Source organism: Uranotaenia lowii, chromosome 2 (assembly GCF_029784155.1).
Source record: "Uranotaenia lowii strain MFRU-FL chromosome 2, ASM2978415v1, whole genome shotgun sequence".
NCBI lineage: Eukaryota > Metazoa > Arthropoda > Insecta > Diptera > Culicidae > Uranotaenia > Uranotaenia lowii.
The window spans coordinates 23,648,537-23,666,117 of NC_073692.1; the positions used below are offsets into that span (position 1 = coordinate 23,648,537).

Consider the following 17,581-nt stretch of genomic DNA (forward strand, 5'->3'; position numbering starts at 1 on the left):
AGAGGATAATTTTGTTCCGCAGAGCGAAGAGCGAGGTCGGGATGAGACGGAGCCGAACAATCTGCGACCCGCAGGATCTTCACCTTGTGTCGCGCCTGTAGCTCCGTACACGGAGCATCAAGCGGAACCGGAGCAAGGAATCTACCATGGGAACTACAAGGCAGGATTGTGGATCTGCATTGCCGATCGAGACGTTTGGCGTAGGTACGATTTGAGTGGAGATGGATCATTTGATCGGGCTCCACGAGATGTAGCCGATCGTAGGGGATCTACAGATTCGGAAAAAGATTTTCGCAAGAAGTATCAAGCGATCACGCATCGTTTGGTTCATCGGAGATCGTGTGTCGAGATGTATCGACGACAAAGTACGAATAGCTTCGGTAAGATCTTAACTTCGTTTTGTCTCAACCGATCAGTTAAAATCAATTGAACTTCCAGAAACGGACAAAACGGTAATGGTTTGTCGTAAATCGGGTGAGTTCGGCTTTCGGATACATGGTTCCAAACCGGTGGTGGTATCTGCTATTGAACCCGAAACACCTGCTGAAACTTCGGGTCTTGAGGTCGGTGATATCGTTCTTTCGGTAAACGGCATTCCGGTGATCGACAAAAGCCACTCTGAGGTAGTGAAGATCGCTCATGCTGGTAGCGATACTTTGGAACTTGAGGTTTGTCTTTAGAGAACTGTTAAGTTCACACAGGGTTTAAGCTTTATTTTCACAACTAGGTGGCGCGCACAATTGGAGTTCTATCACCCTTAGATGACACCACATCGAATCCCTCGCTTTACTCAGGATTTTTGTGGAGGAATTCCACCACAAATCCTGGAAAATGGATCAGAAGGTGGTTCTTACTTAGGCCGGATCACTGCCTGTATTATTACAAGTCTGAGTTGGTAAGTATCTTCGATCATCTGGAACCTTCCAATTGAATCGAACGATACATTCTTTTATCAAAATTCACAGGACAACCAACCAATCGGTGCCATCATGTTGACCAACCACAAGGTCGATCGTCTCACCATCGAAGCTTCCGGGAAGGCCTTTTCGTTCGCCGTGGACACCGAAGAGGGTACCAAGGTTCAGCTGGCCGGAGATACTGATGAAGCAGCCAGCCGCTGGATAGCTATCATAAGCCATGCTGCTCAGCAGAGTGATCCCTGGCTGGAAAATAGGTAAATCGTAGAAAAAAGATTCAATTTGACCGTTTTTTTTAACGAAACCTTTCTTCAACAGTGCCCGAAACCTTCGACTTTCGGTAAGCGGAATTCATAAGCCGGACTGTGCCGGACCCCTCACGAAGTTGGGCAGCAAATGGCGATCCTGGACCAAGCGCTACTGCGTGCTGAAGGATGCCGTCCTCTATTTCTATCACGATGCGGGCAGCAAAAATGCGTTCGGTAATTTTAACGTTTTCCTACTTAACTTTAACCTAGTTTCTTAAATAGAACCCAAAGGAGAACCTTTTTTAAATTATTTTTAAATTATTTTTTCTTCATTTTTGTTATTCACTTTTCAACAGGGATGGCCTGCCTGCAGGGCTACCGGGTGCAACCGTCGTCTGCCGGTGGCAAGAAGTATGCCTTCGAGATCGTTCCTCCGGAGCTGACCCTGAGGCACTACTACTTCCACACCGACACCGAGATGGACAAGAAGCGGTGAGTACCATTTTCAAGGTCTGGAATTTGTTTTCAGATACTTTGGGACCACAGTATTGGAAATATCAAACCGTTTTGAAATCACAAATCGGCCGTAGTCTAGGGATAAAAACTAGAATCCTCTATACCAGTGGTTTTCAAACTTTTTTCTCTCAGCGCCCCCTTTTGAAAAATTGTCGAGCTAAACGCCCCCCTGGGCAAATTTTAGAAAATCTTTAAAAAATGTTAATCTTAATCGTTGAAAAACCATTAGCTTTCAGCTATATGTTGTTGCAAGATTTTACTCAAAATTAATTCCAATTTATATGAGGCCTCCAAACATAACATACGCGTTTTTCTAGAAATAAGCTTTTATGCACTCATACTCTTTTTCTCTAAGGGCATCATATTGCTTAAAACCTCCAGTAAACAGTTAATTCCATTTAAAGTTTCCTCGACAAAATTCTATAGTCAACATTGATTTGAATTATTGAATACAAACGGACTACTGTTAAGCTGGTGGAATAACGTAAAAAAAGTATTTTTTCTTGATATCTGAATTTCAATCCTTTTCAATTTATGCAGAATTCACGGTTCTTTAAGTTTAAATTAGATTCTACTAACTGAATTGCGTCAATGTTAGTGATACTAATATACTAATAAGAACTTATAATAAAAATTCCCTTTCCTGATTTTTTTTTTCATTTTTTCTTTCAAAAAAATCTATCATTAAATCATAAATTACGCCTTTTAACTTAGATTTTTTCGAAGGTTTAGCAGATTTTTAAGACAATACATTTTAAAGATTATCAAGCTTTCTAAAATTAATTAAAAATCAAGCCATTTAAAATTTATCCTTTTCAGCATAACCCAAAATAATCTAACAAAACCATCATGTAAGAGCGTATACAAAATCTGTGACAATTAAAAAAAAATATTTTAAATGCATTTTTAGACATTAATTGACATTATTGAGATAAAGGATCAAACATTTGCTTGCAGCTTTGTGAAATTATAGATATTTTAGTCTTGAACTTGATGTTTAGTTCTTTAACGTAATTTCGTTGTTTTGCATTGAATTTACTCATTGTTATTTCAAATCAACGTTGTTCTGTGATTTGTGAAAATGGAAATAACGACCTCACCGCCCCCTTGAGCCCTTACACCGCCCCCCAAACTTCAAAATTGAGCTCACCGCCCCCCTGGAAGCTCTCAACGCCCTCAAGGGGGCGGTAGGGACCACTTTGAAAACCACTGCTCTATACCAATGGTCGGTCATAGGATTGAATATAGCACTCATAGCATGGCTGTAGAAACGATTTTCAGGTTCAACCCCCCTCCCCACACCGCATGAGGGTCTAGGAAAAGCAAGCAAGATGTTCTACTCAACGCTTAAATTTTTAAACTGGTAATCAAATTTTGATGCTTGAAAAAAGTTATTCAAGATGAACAATCTTGACTCAGAACTGATGCCAAAACCTCGAAAACTTATTCCAGTTTCAGAATTCTGCTACAAATTCCCAAAAATTTTTCACTTGATGATAAAAATTTCTTTATGAATTCTAAATCAATCAATCTGACTAAATCAAAATCAGAAAAAAAAATCACCAATTCGTGAGTTTTTAAGTGGAAAATGATGGACTTTAAAGGTAATGGGGCAAAAATATTTTTACCATGTCCTTTTTCATCGTAAATTTCTTTAAAAAAACATCTGAAAAATTCATTAGCAACACAACGCTTCCAAAATTGTGCATATCCGATAATAGCCTTAGAAATCATCCTGAGTTTTTTTTATACAAACTCTAAAATGGCGATCCAGAATTGATAACTCAGAATAAGATTCATAATTCGGAAGTCATATTTTGATTCTGCTTAGAAATAAATAAAGAAATACCTATGAATTCAGATTGAAACCAAATATAAAATACTAGATTGAGGATTGAGGACTCTCAAATTGAATTTTTTTTTATCTGGAATCTACATTCAAAAATCGTTTTTATTCACATTTCAGAATCCGTATTGAAATACGGAAAAAATGCAAAATTTTAAATTCCATAAGAAGTAATTTTCATAATTTTAACTTATATAGTAGCTTAATCTGAATTTTGAATATTTAAAGCAGTAAACACAATTGTTATTCGAAATTCGGACTATGCTTATAAATAAGATAAAATTTTCAAGATTACTATTTCATTCCAGTTTCAAATTGCAAGAGGTCATAGACTTAGAATTTTAGAATAGAAATTTAGTCAGTTGTTATTTTAGAAAAAAAAGATGTCCTCAGGGTTTTATGCAAGGAATTCATTTTAATAAAAAGTATTTGAGGATAAAGTAACATGTAACGTTCCCGTAAAAAAATTGATAGTATTTTTATTGCAGTTTTATCAAGAGGCAAATTTGACAGAAATTTGCTTTTCTCAACAAATTAATAGTCCATACAATAGAGGGTTGATGGTTAAAATCTACGAATTTGCTCGAGAGTTTGATAGATTTAGCTTATTCTATTTGAGCATAGAAAAAGTTTTTTTTCACAAATTTAAGGCAAGCAAGCAAAAATGTTTTCTATGTTCAAATCAAAAAAGCTTAATTGACCAGATTTTAGAGCAAATTCAAATATTTGAACCATCGATGAAAGTTAGTTCTTTTATTTGTAACTAAAACATTCCTTGTGCAAATTTTGTTTATCATTTTAGAGATTTTCGTATGCAATTTTAAATATAATTGATTTAATACATTTAACTAGAAATGTAAAAGATCTGAAAAAAGAATAAATAAAAAGTAATCAGAAATAATCCATTTATTTTTTTTTATTTGTGCATTCTTTGAACAAATATATCATACAAAAAAAGGTCCCTAAGTGAAAAGTGAAACAAAATTTTTAAAAACAATTAGAATATGAAAAATTTAAAAAAAAACATAAAAGCAAAAGCTGCAACATTTCATTCAAAAATATACATCTGTATTTTTTCATTCGAATGAGAGTTTGGAAAGTAAACTAAATTCTTATAACTCAGAAAGTGCTATATATTCAAATAAAAATAATTATGTGAAATGATAAAGTGAATTCAAAATTGAAAATGTTGAAGAGAATTGAAAAAAATATCAGAAAAAATCCTAAATTGTCAGTCAATAGTCTAATTTTGAACGTTTCTGAAATCTGTAAATCACGTCAATCCAAAAAAAATCTTGAAAAATTTTAAATTTCATGAATTTAAGAAATTTGAAATCAATAGTTTTTGAAAAAAGAATCAGAAATCTAGAGAATTGAAAAATATTGATAAATTTTATTAAGGTAATAATTTTTATTTTTATTCCAAAAATTGTAAAACGAAAATCAAATCAAAATATTTCGATAACCTCAGAAATTTTAAAAATTTAAACTATTCTCAAATCTTGAAAAACTCTAAAAAAAAATTAAATTGGAAAATTTTAATGTTTTATTCATGTTGTATGATAGTTTTAAAATTTTGGGAATCTTCATCAATTTTGCATTTGTCGAATATTTTGAAAATTTATATTTTTGTATGTCTCGGGATTTCAAAAATTCTAATGATCTAACAGATCTTTAAATTTAAAACAATACAAAATTCAAAATAGCATTTTTTTTATTTTAAAGGAGCTCTAAACTTTGAAGTAAATCACTTATTGAAAAAAAAATTTCAAAACTGATTATCTCAAAAATTTAAGTAAAAAAATGTTTCTAAAACTTCTGAAAATTTTTTGAGCTTGTCCCTTTTGAGATGTGGAAAGACTCGGAAATCTCGTAAAGTTTCGCAAAAAATTTTTTTAAATCACTTTTAAATCATGTTTTTTTTCAAACTACTAAAATCTTGTAAATCTTGGAATTTAAGAAAATGTTAAATATCTCAAAGATGTATTTTTCAAACTGCCATATCACAGATAGAGGCAAACAATGTCATATTTTAACTTGAAAAAAAAATCCAATGTTGGTAATTTACAATAAAAATTAAAACATTAGGCTGACCCTTCAAAGGAGAGTTCTCTCATTTTTCTTGGAAAAGTCGCATTTTCATCGTACAATTAATTATTTAATGCTATAAAATAAGCGATTTAGCCCTTTTTGTTACCATTCTGGTCAGTTATTTGACAAATATTGTAAAAATTAAATTGCCATCGGCAATAAAATAATGAATAGAGCTAAAGTCTGCTATGCCGATCCTATATCATAACATAGCATTCTAAAGTGTAAACAACTAAACCACAGAGAGAGAGAGATTCGATCTCATAACCATTGGCATAGCAGACTTGAGTTCTATTCACTATATTTTATCCGCTGGCAATTGATATGTAATTTGAGGCAACACGTTAAGTTTACACTGTTATAACCATGGTTAAAATGTTCCAAGAAAAATGACCTTTTTTGAAAGTGAATTCAACAATATTTGACCAAAATGGTAAAGAATTGGGCTAAATCGCTAATTTTACTTTTTTTTTGCATTCATCAGTTGTACGATGAAAATGCGCTTTTCCACGAAAACGAGAGGACTTTCCTTGGAAGGGTCAGTCTAGAGCGTTTTTTTGTTTCAATAATTAACAAACTATGGATTTTTTTTCTCGAGTGAAAAAAAATAACGTCTCTGGGATAATTCCAGAAATTATAGATTGATATTAAAACTACACAACGTTGTCTTTGTTTAATTTTGTTTTTGTCCCAATCTTAGATATAGCAGTTTGAAAAATAAACCTTTTTGATAGAAAAATCCTTATAACTAACGAATGTTTCAAGATAGACATTTGCAGTCTAAGACAAAACGGTACGCTTTTTTATTTGATAAAAGTGCTTTGAAGAAACGTCCTTACGAATAAATTCATTTAATAGAGTTAGAGCTAAAACACTATATTAAGACACGCTCTAACATTTCAACATTGAAAAAATCATAGGGCACTTCCTAATCATCATTTGAAATTAATGACTACGAAAAAGTTGCTTTAAAAGGTACCGGCTGCAGCTTTGTAGAAGACAATTTTACTCTATCTTAACAATCAAAAAAGTTTGTGTGTCACAATCATGAAAAAAAATGACACGTCCTTATATCTGATACTTTAAAATTCAAAGCGCTTTATTGAATGAGTGTTATTGATGAAGATGCCTTTTCTCTAAATCTTATAGTTTCTGCATCATTAATTTTGCCTCGCTCAATTCCAGTTCTGGACCACTGTGCGCTGCAATCAAGCAAGATTCTTCCAACTCGTCTAGAAAACTTTAAACCTCTATGAAAAACCCGTCCTCGACGTTTTGTGCACTTATTCCTGTGGCCTTTCTGCTGTGAACATCCGTCCACACGTTGAAATCATTAAATATCAATTCATCAGGATTCACTCACTTAAAATACGAAATTTTTCGTAATAATTTATCAAAGCGAGAAAAACGCGCGCGATGTCAATCAGCCATTGTCCAAAATCTCAAAATTTTCAAACATATCAAAACATCACAAATTCAAAAGTTATTAAAAATTTCCAACTTCTTAATAACTTAAAAATTTAAAAATTCTCAGGAATAACAAAATCAAGTGCTAGAAAAAAACCCAAGTGTTTTAAAGTTTCGAAAAGGTTTTGAATGTTTAAGTAATCCTAAGTATCTCAAAAATCACGATAATCAGATAAAATTGAAAAATTTCAGAAATCATGCAATTAAAAAAAACTCAACTACACATATCTCGATAATGTTAAAAATATCTAATATCTCATAAATATCTTAAATTTTGAAAATGTGGACTACAATTTATAAATGTTGTAATGCTCAAAAATTTCGACTTCACCAAAAATCTTGCTTATCTAGAAAGTTTCGAAAACCCCGAAAATAATATGTTAATGTTACTATCATTTATCGACCATAGCGGTGAAAAGTCATGTCCTTTTTAGTAGGGACATCTGAAGATTATGAAATAATATGTTAATTTCATAGTTTCAACGGAAAAAAATAGAATTCAAAACTAAATGATACTGAAATTCTCAAAAATCACAAAAACCTTAAAATTCTGGATATTTAGAACATATATTAGGTCTTGAAAACCTTTTTTTAATTTTTGGAATTCCAGAATGTTAAAAAAAAATCTAAGTACATACCTTAAAAAGTCTAAAAAAAATGGAAAAACCAAAATTTGAAAACAATATCTGGAATAAAAAAATCCTTTAAAATTTAATTTTTAGAATCGAACTACAGTAGTTTTTCGATTTTATCAATATTCGCCATATTCACGCACGATTTTATCACTCTTTTTTCAAAAGTATTAAAAATCATACAAAACCTATTTAAAGTCTCTTCAAATCAATAAAAAATAACGAAACGGTATATGAGTATTAAATAATGTGAAAGTGTTGAATTGAATTGTTCATTCTTCCTCTGAAAAGAGTATTTAAGTGCTTGAAATCGTCATTCGAACTTGAAAAACGTTTAAATTTATCCAATTAATTGTTAAAATATGGGAATGAAAAGATTATCATAAAAGATTATCTGAAGCGTTTTGAGCCAAAGAGGTATAGATTTTTGTTTTAAAATTTCACACCAGTTTCAATTCGAGAAACGAAAAAAATATTTTAAAAACCCTGTTAAAAAGTGCATAGGACGCACATTCATTTTTGTGCCATTTTTTTTTTTTCATATATAAAACGTGTAATGCACCGATGTACACTAAGGTTTTATACGCGGTTTGTAAAGGACGCACCCTCATTTCTGGCCTTTAAAGTTTGGCAAAAAACCGGATCCTTTACAGCGTTAAATGCAGTAAGTTGCTCTAAATTGAACTTTTTTGAAAATTAACGCCTCTGGCTTCAAAGAGCTTATCTGAAAGCAAAATAAGTTTTAATAAGTATTTTTATGGTGCAGTTTACGCTAGATTTTTTTTATTATTATTTAATCGAAATTAGAGAAAATGTCTTTTCTTTTTGTTTAAAGTATTAGTCTCACTCCATTGTGCACTCTCATGGGATGAATATTTTCATATCAATACTCTACATGCTTTGGCTTTAAGGAAAAATCGTGGATTGCTTTGCCTGAGAACATTATAAAGTCAAGTCAATTCTTTGTCTTCTTGTAAGGATGATAAGTTAAGTTTAAAATGCATTGAAAATCTGATGAAAACTTAGCATGTTATCACTTATTAAAAACAATAACTCATGATTGGAGACAAAATAAAAATATACACTTTTCAAGTTTCGCCAAATTCACGGATTCGGATTATCACGGCAATTTTTTTTAGCGTGATAAAATCGAAAAACTACTGTATATAATTTCCATAATTCGTTACTAAAACATTCGAAAATTGAATGTTTAAAAAATTTCAAATGTATCTCAGATTAAAAAATCGTTCAAAAAAGGTCAATATTTATTGTCACGATACAACAACAATAACTTCTAAGAAATTACTTACAATCAATGTGAATCTGTTTTATTTTCATTACGCTCTGTTTGGTATCATTGAAATTTGGAAACTTAATTTTTTTTTTTGGAGTATTTATTATTTGAAAGTTAAATAATTATCAAATTAAAAAATATCAACTATGAAAGAAAAAATCAAAGTTAAAAAATAAAAATAAAAACCCTAAAAAATTATTATGAAATAAAGAAAGATACAAGGTAAACTTGCAGTTGTGGAATTTATGGAATCAAGAAAGATCTTTCACTTTCTAAAGAATGCAAAAGTTACTAGATCCATCCAGTTTTTAAAAAAATCCAAACTCGAGATTCCAAAATAAGCTACAATGTTCATTGAAAACAAATTCCTGAATTTTTAAATCTATCCCACTTGAATACTCAACAACCTCATTACATTACTCATAATCCATTTCTTTGGTACCTACAAATTGAGAGTTCAAAAACTCTAATTCTTGAGAATCGATAAATTTACAAAAAGAAACTGAATTTTGTGGTTCCTGCAAATTCTCTGTTCGAGCTAAAGCGTAAATCGATTGAAATCCTAACTTTCTCTCCTTCTTTCCTCCCAACATAAAAAAAAACACTCCATTTCGTAGCTGGGTCGCCGCCCTCGAATATTCGATAGACCGCTGGATGAAGGCCGGCTGAAATACGTTGAAAAGATACGAGCAACTCGTATAGTACACATTCAGGCGTTTTCGGCCAGCCGTCGTCGTTTTCATCGTCACAGCAGCTCACCCAGTGCGATGTTTTTACTTTCTTCTGTGTTTTTCGTCCGGCAGCAGCAGCAGAAGCAGTACACTGAAAAAAGTGCGGTGGTTTGTTTTTGGTTTCATATTTTCAAAGAATTAGTTTTTGGAAAAAAATTGACAAAAAAAACTAGGTAAACGCAATGCGGGAGCACAGAGGAAAAGTACGAGATTTAATAAAGAAAAAAAAAATCAATGCATTAGTATTACAATTAGATAAGATTCGATGTCCAATTAGAGCCAGGTTAAATGGATGGGAAGCTTAAGTAGGATTTTGGACGTCATTTGTCAACTTAGAGGTCGGTGTGCTATTCGAAAATATGACACAAAAATAAGCTAATTGGTAAGATGCTCAAAATCCAGTTGTGATTCAAATGTGTTTAGTGTGTAAAACCTAGGAAAAATATAGGAATAAAACTTTTGACGGATAAAAAACATCAACGAACTGAGAATTTGCGATTGGTAAGATGAGAATAAGTCGAATCTTAAGCGCACATTTTAAGAGAGAAACAAAAATAAACTACCGATTAGACCTTACAGAAGAGTATGTGTTAATATAGACAAGAAAATATCAGTGTAATGTATTCTAAAAACCAAATATTAAGAAAAATAAAATCGGGTATTCATGGCTTGAGCAACGTTGAAAAGTTGGAAAACAGTTAATTTTTTAGCTGTTTTGAGAGGGCAAACAATTTGCTGGAAGGTTGTCTGTTGATTGCATTAGAATAGAGTTTACGATTAGGAAATATGTAAATGTCACAATACTAAACAGTATCGAATTATAAATCAGATGTTTTTCTCTGAGAGAACTGATTTCGTTGCCAGTATTTATTGTGGAAAAAAAATCTAAATGTCACAGAAACGATAACTGAAAACACGAATAGATGTCCGAAGCTTAAAAAAATTTCTGTACAATTTTGCAACTTTGATAGCTTTTTTCATAAGAATATCAAAGATTTTGTTAGTGAATAAAAATTTTACGATACCTAGTTGCAAAAAATCTCATATCATATTGAACAGATGATACCTTCGCTGATATTTGTTTTTCAAATGGAACGCATACATAAGATAAAAATATATTACCTACCTATCATGCTTCTCAAAAGTAACCACATATTATAAATTATTTAAACTTATCCTCAAAATTTCAAACTGAATAAAGTAACAACATCATGATTCATTTTTGAGTCATACTTGACAATTTACAATTTAAAAAATAATTGCCAAAATCACTCAACAATGAATTAGTGATAGTGATAATATAAACACTTCATATTAAAAAACAAAAACAAAAGTGCTTTGGTCATCGAGACAGTAAGAAATGATCGATTTCCTGGAAATCCGATTCAACCTTTTCAATCTCTCTTCCCATCTTTAGAGTATTCAGGAAACCTTGCTACACTCAAAGACAATAACTGTAAACCTTTCAGAACATCACATTCCATCTCGAAACATTCCCGTTTTCACAGCAATAAATTCATTCCCAAAAAGGACACTAATTTGTCCACCAGTGCTCAACCAGGTTTCCCAAATGTAAGTCTAAGAAATCCCCACGTTTACAGTTGCAAATTTTTTTTCTCTCAATCCTTGTGCAAATTCCATACAGAGAATACTCATCGCGCTACACAATTCATTTAACTTTACACAAAAACACCACACAAAAAGCCGATAACGAAAACGAATGACCTTAAATATAAAGTAAAGTTAAAAATTAAAATCCATTGATAAACGCCATGTAGATAAAACCACGGAATAAACTGAGTATTTTTTTTAAACTTACGAATCGTCACAGCGACCCTTTGAATATTAGAAAGAAAGAACAAAAAAGGTTATTTTAGACTAGTTAAGTTTTATAAAAAAGTATATCAATATTGACTATTGGAAGTAGTTTAGCCGGAAAAGTAAAAAAGCGGTATGTAGTTAATATATTTAAGAAGATATAAAAAAAATCTGCTAGTCGAAACAATTAATTGTGAATAGAAAATGCAATGTTCAAAGTTTTATTTGAATAACAAGCCCTGAAGACATACATAAACATGTAAAACCGTAATGCTATTAATTACACTCGATTTAGATTAAGTTGATATGCTCCTCCTCCCTGAAAAAAAAAATCGTATGACAGTTGAAGTAAATAGAAACAACCTCTAGCATCGGAACTTGATAGGAAGCAAAAATGCTACAGAGAAAAACCAATAAATAATATGCATCAATCTTCAAAAAAAAAAAAAAAGAAAATTCACACAAACCCAACTGCACCGAAATAATTGAATAAAAAAACTTCAAATAAACCTTTAAAAGATAAAAGCACTGCCAAAAGCGGGAAATTTCCCCTTCGTGGGAATTAAAATACAGATGAAAATCCCGACGACGAAGGCATACCGAGAAAAAAAAACAACCATGAAACCGAATAACTTTAATCTCACGAGAAATTAATACAACACACGTAAAGCGGCGTAATAGTTACGACTACAGCAAAGAAGGTGCGAAATAGACCAATTACTAGAAGAAAAGAAAATCAATGAGAGAGAACTTATTAACTGTGGCGCAAAGAGGCGATACTCGATTAAAATATATATGAACCACAAATTAACGTTTCTGTGTTTCTCAATGGCTGATATATCACATTTCCCAAGGCAGTTTTGTTCGAACGTCTACCAACACTGTTTTGACGCAAGAGATTTTTTCTTGAAGAAATGTTTTATCAAAATTTCAAATTCAATCAAATGTCTGGAGATTCGGAAATTTTTCCTTTGTGTCTATGTCCTGTGGTTCAAAAGTTCTGAGTATGTGTGTCTTTTTAGATTTATTGAAAAGAAACATTTTGGACATCAGAGAACAGAAAGGTTTGTATTCTTGGCTTTATGCTTTTTAATCAAGTTTGTATAATTTTTACTTGAAATGTTGTTTTTAGAATTTAACTAATTTACTTTTTTTTTATTTTGCACTAACAAATAGTTTTAGGCCAACACAAGTGTAAAGTGCCTTTCATTAATACATAAAAAAAGGACAACACTATGGGGGAGTCAATCGAATTGAGTTGAGAAATTTCGCGTCGTTTTCATATATTTATTATTTAATAATAACAAATTCGGAAAATTTCGAAATTTTAAAACTGACTCTAAAAATTCGTTTAATTTTGTTTGGAACTATCACGCAACACTTTAGGGCATTTCTAAAGAAAAAAAGCAGTTTTCGTTGATTTTCGATTGCTTTTTTTTAGAGTGAATATGAAAAAAGTGATGTATGTGATGAAGCAGTTTTACGAACACGATAACTGTAATTGTTAGTAGGATATTTAAATAGACAAGTTATTCAAGTCCGTTTAAGGGACAACTGAAATTAAATATTGACCAAGTCGTGAGGACAGCTTGAGCATGGTGTTCGCAATTTCATGCTAGTTGAGAGGACAGCTTGAAATTGGAAAGCGTGTTGGGAGGACAACCTGAAAATATAAACGCGAATTTTAAGCGAGTTAAGAGCTCAGCTTGAAATTGAAAAGGCGAGTTGAGAGCACAGCCTAAGCGTTTTGATTACAATTTTAAGTGAGTTGAGAGGAGAGCTTGAAATTGGATGGCCAGTTGAGAAGACCGCCAGTGCATATTGACGTGAATAACAAGCGAGTGTAGAGCACAGCTTGAAATTTAAAAGGCGAGTTGAGAGGACAGCCTGGGCGTTTCGATTAAAACTTCAAGCGAGTTGAGAGGACAGCTTGAAATTGGATGGCGAATTAGGAGGGTCTCCAGTACATATTGACGCGACCTTCAAACGAGTTTAGAGGACAGGCTGTGAATCCAAGCGAGTTGAGAAGACAGCTTGAAGCAGGAGAACCACGCGAATTTAGAGCAATTTGAGAAGATAGCTTTGGTGTTTTATACAAATAATGATCAAGGAGGATAAAGGGACAGCTTGAGATATGAGAGAACAAGTAAGGGAGTCAAAATGTCATCCAGAATAAATTCTTTTAAACGCGAAGTGCGTTGGGACGGACAGCTTGGAAAAAACATATGGTGCGGAAAGTTTAATGTTAGAAAAGTGTTAAAAGAATACCTGAACAGCATGTTGAGAGAACAGGTTTTGTTTGTGAGGAAAATTGATGATCAACCGAATTCTGAGGACAGTTTAAGATGAGAGGGAACTGTGAATGTTTCGAAGGACAGCTTGGATTTATTATATTGAATAACTCCGGGTGGAGAGAATAGCTTCAGATGAAAAAAAGCGTTAAGGATCTTACAGAATTTTACCAAGCGTTTTATTAGAACATTTAAAGCTAAGAATAGATTCTAAGGTGATTTCAACTAGCAATTATACAGCAAGTAAGATGAACACTAAACTGAAACAAACCAGTAAGAAAATCCATACAGATGATTTTCTGGGCCAAATAATTCATGCACTACAGTAAGAAACAATCCTCTTTGCGTGTGTGCTTGACTCATTTGAGAGGTAACACTTGGATAAGAATGCATCGAGAACAAAATTGATTCCGATAAGTTTTGATTAAATTTTTTTGGGATGGTGATTCATCCATGGGTGTTTTTATCGGCAGATTCTGTACCAGGAATTCATTAATATTCTAAATGCAACCCAAACTAAATCAGAAATGTTTGCCGAAGTAGCAGCGAAAACCTTAAGGTGTTGGGTGATAATATACAGTATTGTTCCGATTTTGTCAGCCCCATCTTGAATTTAGGGCTGACAAAACAGGGTACCTGACAAAATCGGGAAAAAAATTTTTCTTGAAAATAATTTCAATTTTGATTTGATAATTGTCGGTTTACTTGTTATTTTGATATTTTATGTCAATACCGTGATAAGGGGTGACATTGACCCCTTTTCTTTATTTTTTACCCTTCTTACAAGGAAGGGTATACATGTCGCTTGATAAACTAACTTTCGATCCGAGGCCCGGAGGGCCAAGTGTCATATACTATTCGACTCAATTCGTCGAGATCGGAAAATGTCTGTATGTGTGTGTATTTATGTGTGTGTATGTATGTGTGTTTTTTTTTTATTAGTTGTTAACCCAGGTGGTAAATCCATTTTACGGATTGCATTCCAAGGCACGGCGAGCCACCGCGTCCCCCCAGTTTGCTACTCTGGGTCCATGGGTGCAATTGGACGACTCATGATACAATGCTAAGGAACACTGTACCCCCTACGCCATAAAGTCCACCTGGGGCCACTGACCTTTGTTCCCACCTCGAACTGTTTTACACACTTTGCTTCAATAGTGGGAGGTCATTTCGCGCTAGTGCGCTCCAAGGCAATACTCGTTTCCGAATCCTCTGTCAGCATAACCTCATTCTAACACAACTCGATGCGCGACCCCTCCTCTGACGAGTTAGGACCCGACGTCTCATCGTGTGAATGAGGTCCCCACGCAGCGCAACTACTAACTTTGTGAATCCAGTCCAAGATCCAGAAACACAAAGCGAGTTGTCGACGACACTTTCTCTGTTCAAACACGCGGGTAGGAGGGGTAAGCCCCCTAGGCCACGTGTAGGACTCAGACTCCTCCGAACTCACAAATAGTGTTGACTTAAGTCACCACTCAGCGCAACTACCCGATATTCAAGTCGGGCGCATGACCACCCGAAGCGCAGATCGGGCTATAGAACGCCCTAATCAGGTCACACTCGCGGTTCGGGTGCAACAATTCCCGAAACGCGTGTCGAACCCTGACACCTCCGGCAGAATGTGCCTCTCGGACACTGACGTGTAAACACGTCCCTAAGTGATCGGCCCACCATTGGCCACCACTTTGCGCATCTACTCATTTTGCGAATCGGGTCTATACCCACCGAAGCGCAAAACGAGTTGGCGATCGCTCTCTCTCCGGTCACGTCCGCATATCAGGGCCATGACCACCCGAAAGCGTGTTGGACCATCACGCACACACCCAAGTACTGGTACCTAAGTACCCGGGTGCACCACTTCTTCCGCGCGGGTTTGGCAGACCCGTCGACAGCCTCTAGTGGGTTTGGTGTAGTTCTCTTGGCCGTACATCTGCAATACGCCGGACTTGCAGACACGTTTCCACTCTGCACCTCGGGGAGGTGGAACTACTTCGCAGAGCCGTATGTATGTGTGTGTATGTATGTGTGTATGTATGTGTGTATGTGTGTATGTGTGTGTGTATGTAACAAAATAATGTCACACACGTTTCACGATGACCGCTTGACCGATTTGAATTCTTGAGGCGTCAAATGAAAGGTCTTGCAAATAGCAAAATGGAGGACCTGTTCAAGAACTCAACCCTAAGTGATTGTTTACAAACATCATCAAGAACTTCGTTATAACAAACTTTAAAAAGCGTCACCATTAAAAGCTAAGCACTGTGTAGAGCAAGGTTTGTACTATCCTAAGTGCTTCAAATTGTATGGTTTTCAAAACAGATGGCTTTTTTTTTTTAAATTTACATATGTCTCCAAAAATAATGGCTATTGAGAAAAAAAAACGAAACTCGCTCAGCCTTAAGGAAAAAGTCAAAATCCTTCGGAATCTTGAGGACAAGGCTGTGAAGAAAGCAGACATCGCGAAGAAGTACAACATCCATCCAACAACCGTCAAAAAAATTCAAAAGAATGCCGACTCCATACTTCGTGCGGCATCCAACACCTCGTGTCGTCTTGGTAAGACTTTCAAATACGTTTCCACAGGTGCGTATAAAAATTTGGAGGATCTTTTGTTTCTTTGGTTTCTTAACCAACGACGCGTCGCAATTGACTAAAGCAATAATTAAACGACGCAAATTCGACTTTTCTACGAGAAATGCGGATGTTTTCTTTGAAAAAGGTCTTAAAATATGTGAATTTTATTGAAAATTAACCAACTTTATTAAATCATTTGGCAAGGAACCCACGAGAACCCACCGACATTTTCTACTTGCATTTAGATCATAATTACAACTGTCACTTCTCAAAAAATGAAGTGCGCCAAACTGCTCGCAAGCAAGTTATTGCAATTTGAATAATGTATAATTTTAACCTACCTGCAAAAAGATTACATGTATGCTTAAAAAGTATCTAACATTGAATTTTGTTTGAAAGTTCTTAAAATATTGTTAAACGAGAAAAAGTTAAAAAAAACATAAAACTTCTATAACTGTTTTCGCAGAACTCAAAATTACTTGAAGTCTTGAGGAAAGTTGATGATACATTTAAAACTTATATTTTAACCCGTTCGAGACCGATTGCACACCGTGTGTGCAATGGAATTTTTGTGCCTTTGTCAGAACAATCATTCATTGTGAGTTTACTATTGTTCGGAAAAATAATATTCTTATACCAATGGATTCCGCAAATGTTAGGCAAAATGTATTAAGAAACAGTTTTGATGAAAATCAAACGACATAAAAGTTATCTAAGAGTAAAGTACTATGAGTTCGAATGTCGTGAAAAGGCCCCCGTCTCGAATGGGTTAAATGGAATGTTTTTAATTTGAGTTTTTGTAAAAGAACGTGCAGAAATTTCTCAAATACTTTTGACGTAGAATTACGTCTTACGGCAACACTATAGGGGGGCAAATTGAAATTCGCGAACGGATCTCGCGTCACGAAAAACGCCTCTTTCAAAGACATCTTTCTTAAAAGACATACCAAGCCTGCTCAACGTTGATTGGCTATTCGAAAGGTAAAGAAAACTAGGACGCCCCGCCCCTTCCTGAGTTTTGTATTTTTTTTTCAAGCGAAAGGAATAAAAGAAGGGGTCGACTGACGGTTTGTTTCACTTTTTCAGAGAAATTCAAACCTGTCACATGGGCAGAGCAGAACAGAGATGGCCAACTGCAGCGGGAGCAAGTAGT

At 34.1% G+C, this 17,581-nt stretch overlaps 1 protein-coding gene across 7 annotated transcripts in view; it reads left to right on the forward strand.

Moving 5' to 3' along the window:
- The window catches only part of LOC129744023 (uncharacterized), a 724,779-nt gene extending 712,408 nt beyond the window's left edge, over positions 1–12,371 (forward strand). For all 7 annotated transcript variants that reach the window (XM_055736329.1, XM_055736331.1, XM_055736338.1 and 4 more), the window contains 7 exons: positions 23–380; positions 439–668; positions 728–895; positions 966–1,174; positions 1,236–1,399; positions 1,522–1,657; positions 9,629–12,371. In XM_055736329.1, the coding sequence (XP_055592304.1) occupies positions 23–380; positions 439–668; positions 728–895; positions 966–1,174; positions 1,236–1,399; positions 1,522–1,657; positions 9,629–9,680 (1,317 nt within the window). In that variant the 3' untranslated portion in view covers positions 9,681–12,371. The remainder of the gene's footprint in view (positions 1–22; positions 381–438; positions 669–727; positions 896–965; positions 1,175–1,235; positions 1,400–1,521; positions 1,658–9,628) is intronic.
- The last annotated feature ends 5,210 nt before the right edge of the window (positions 12,372–17,581 follow it).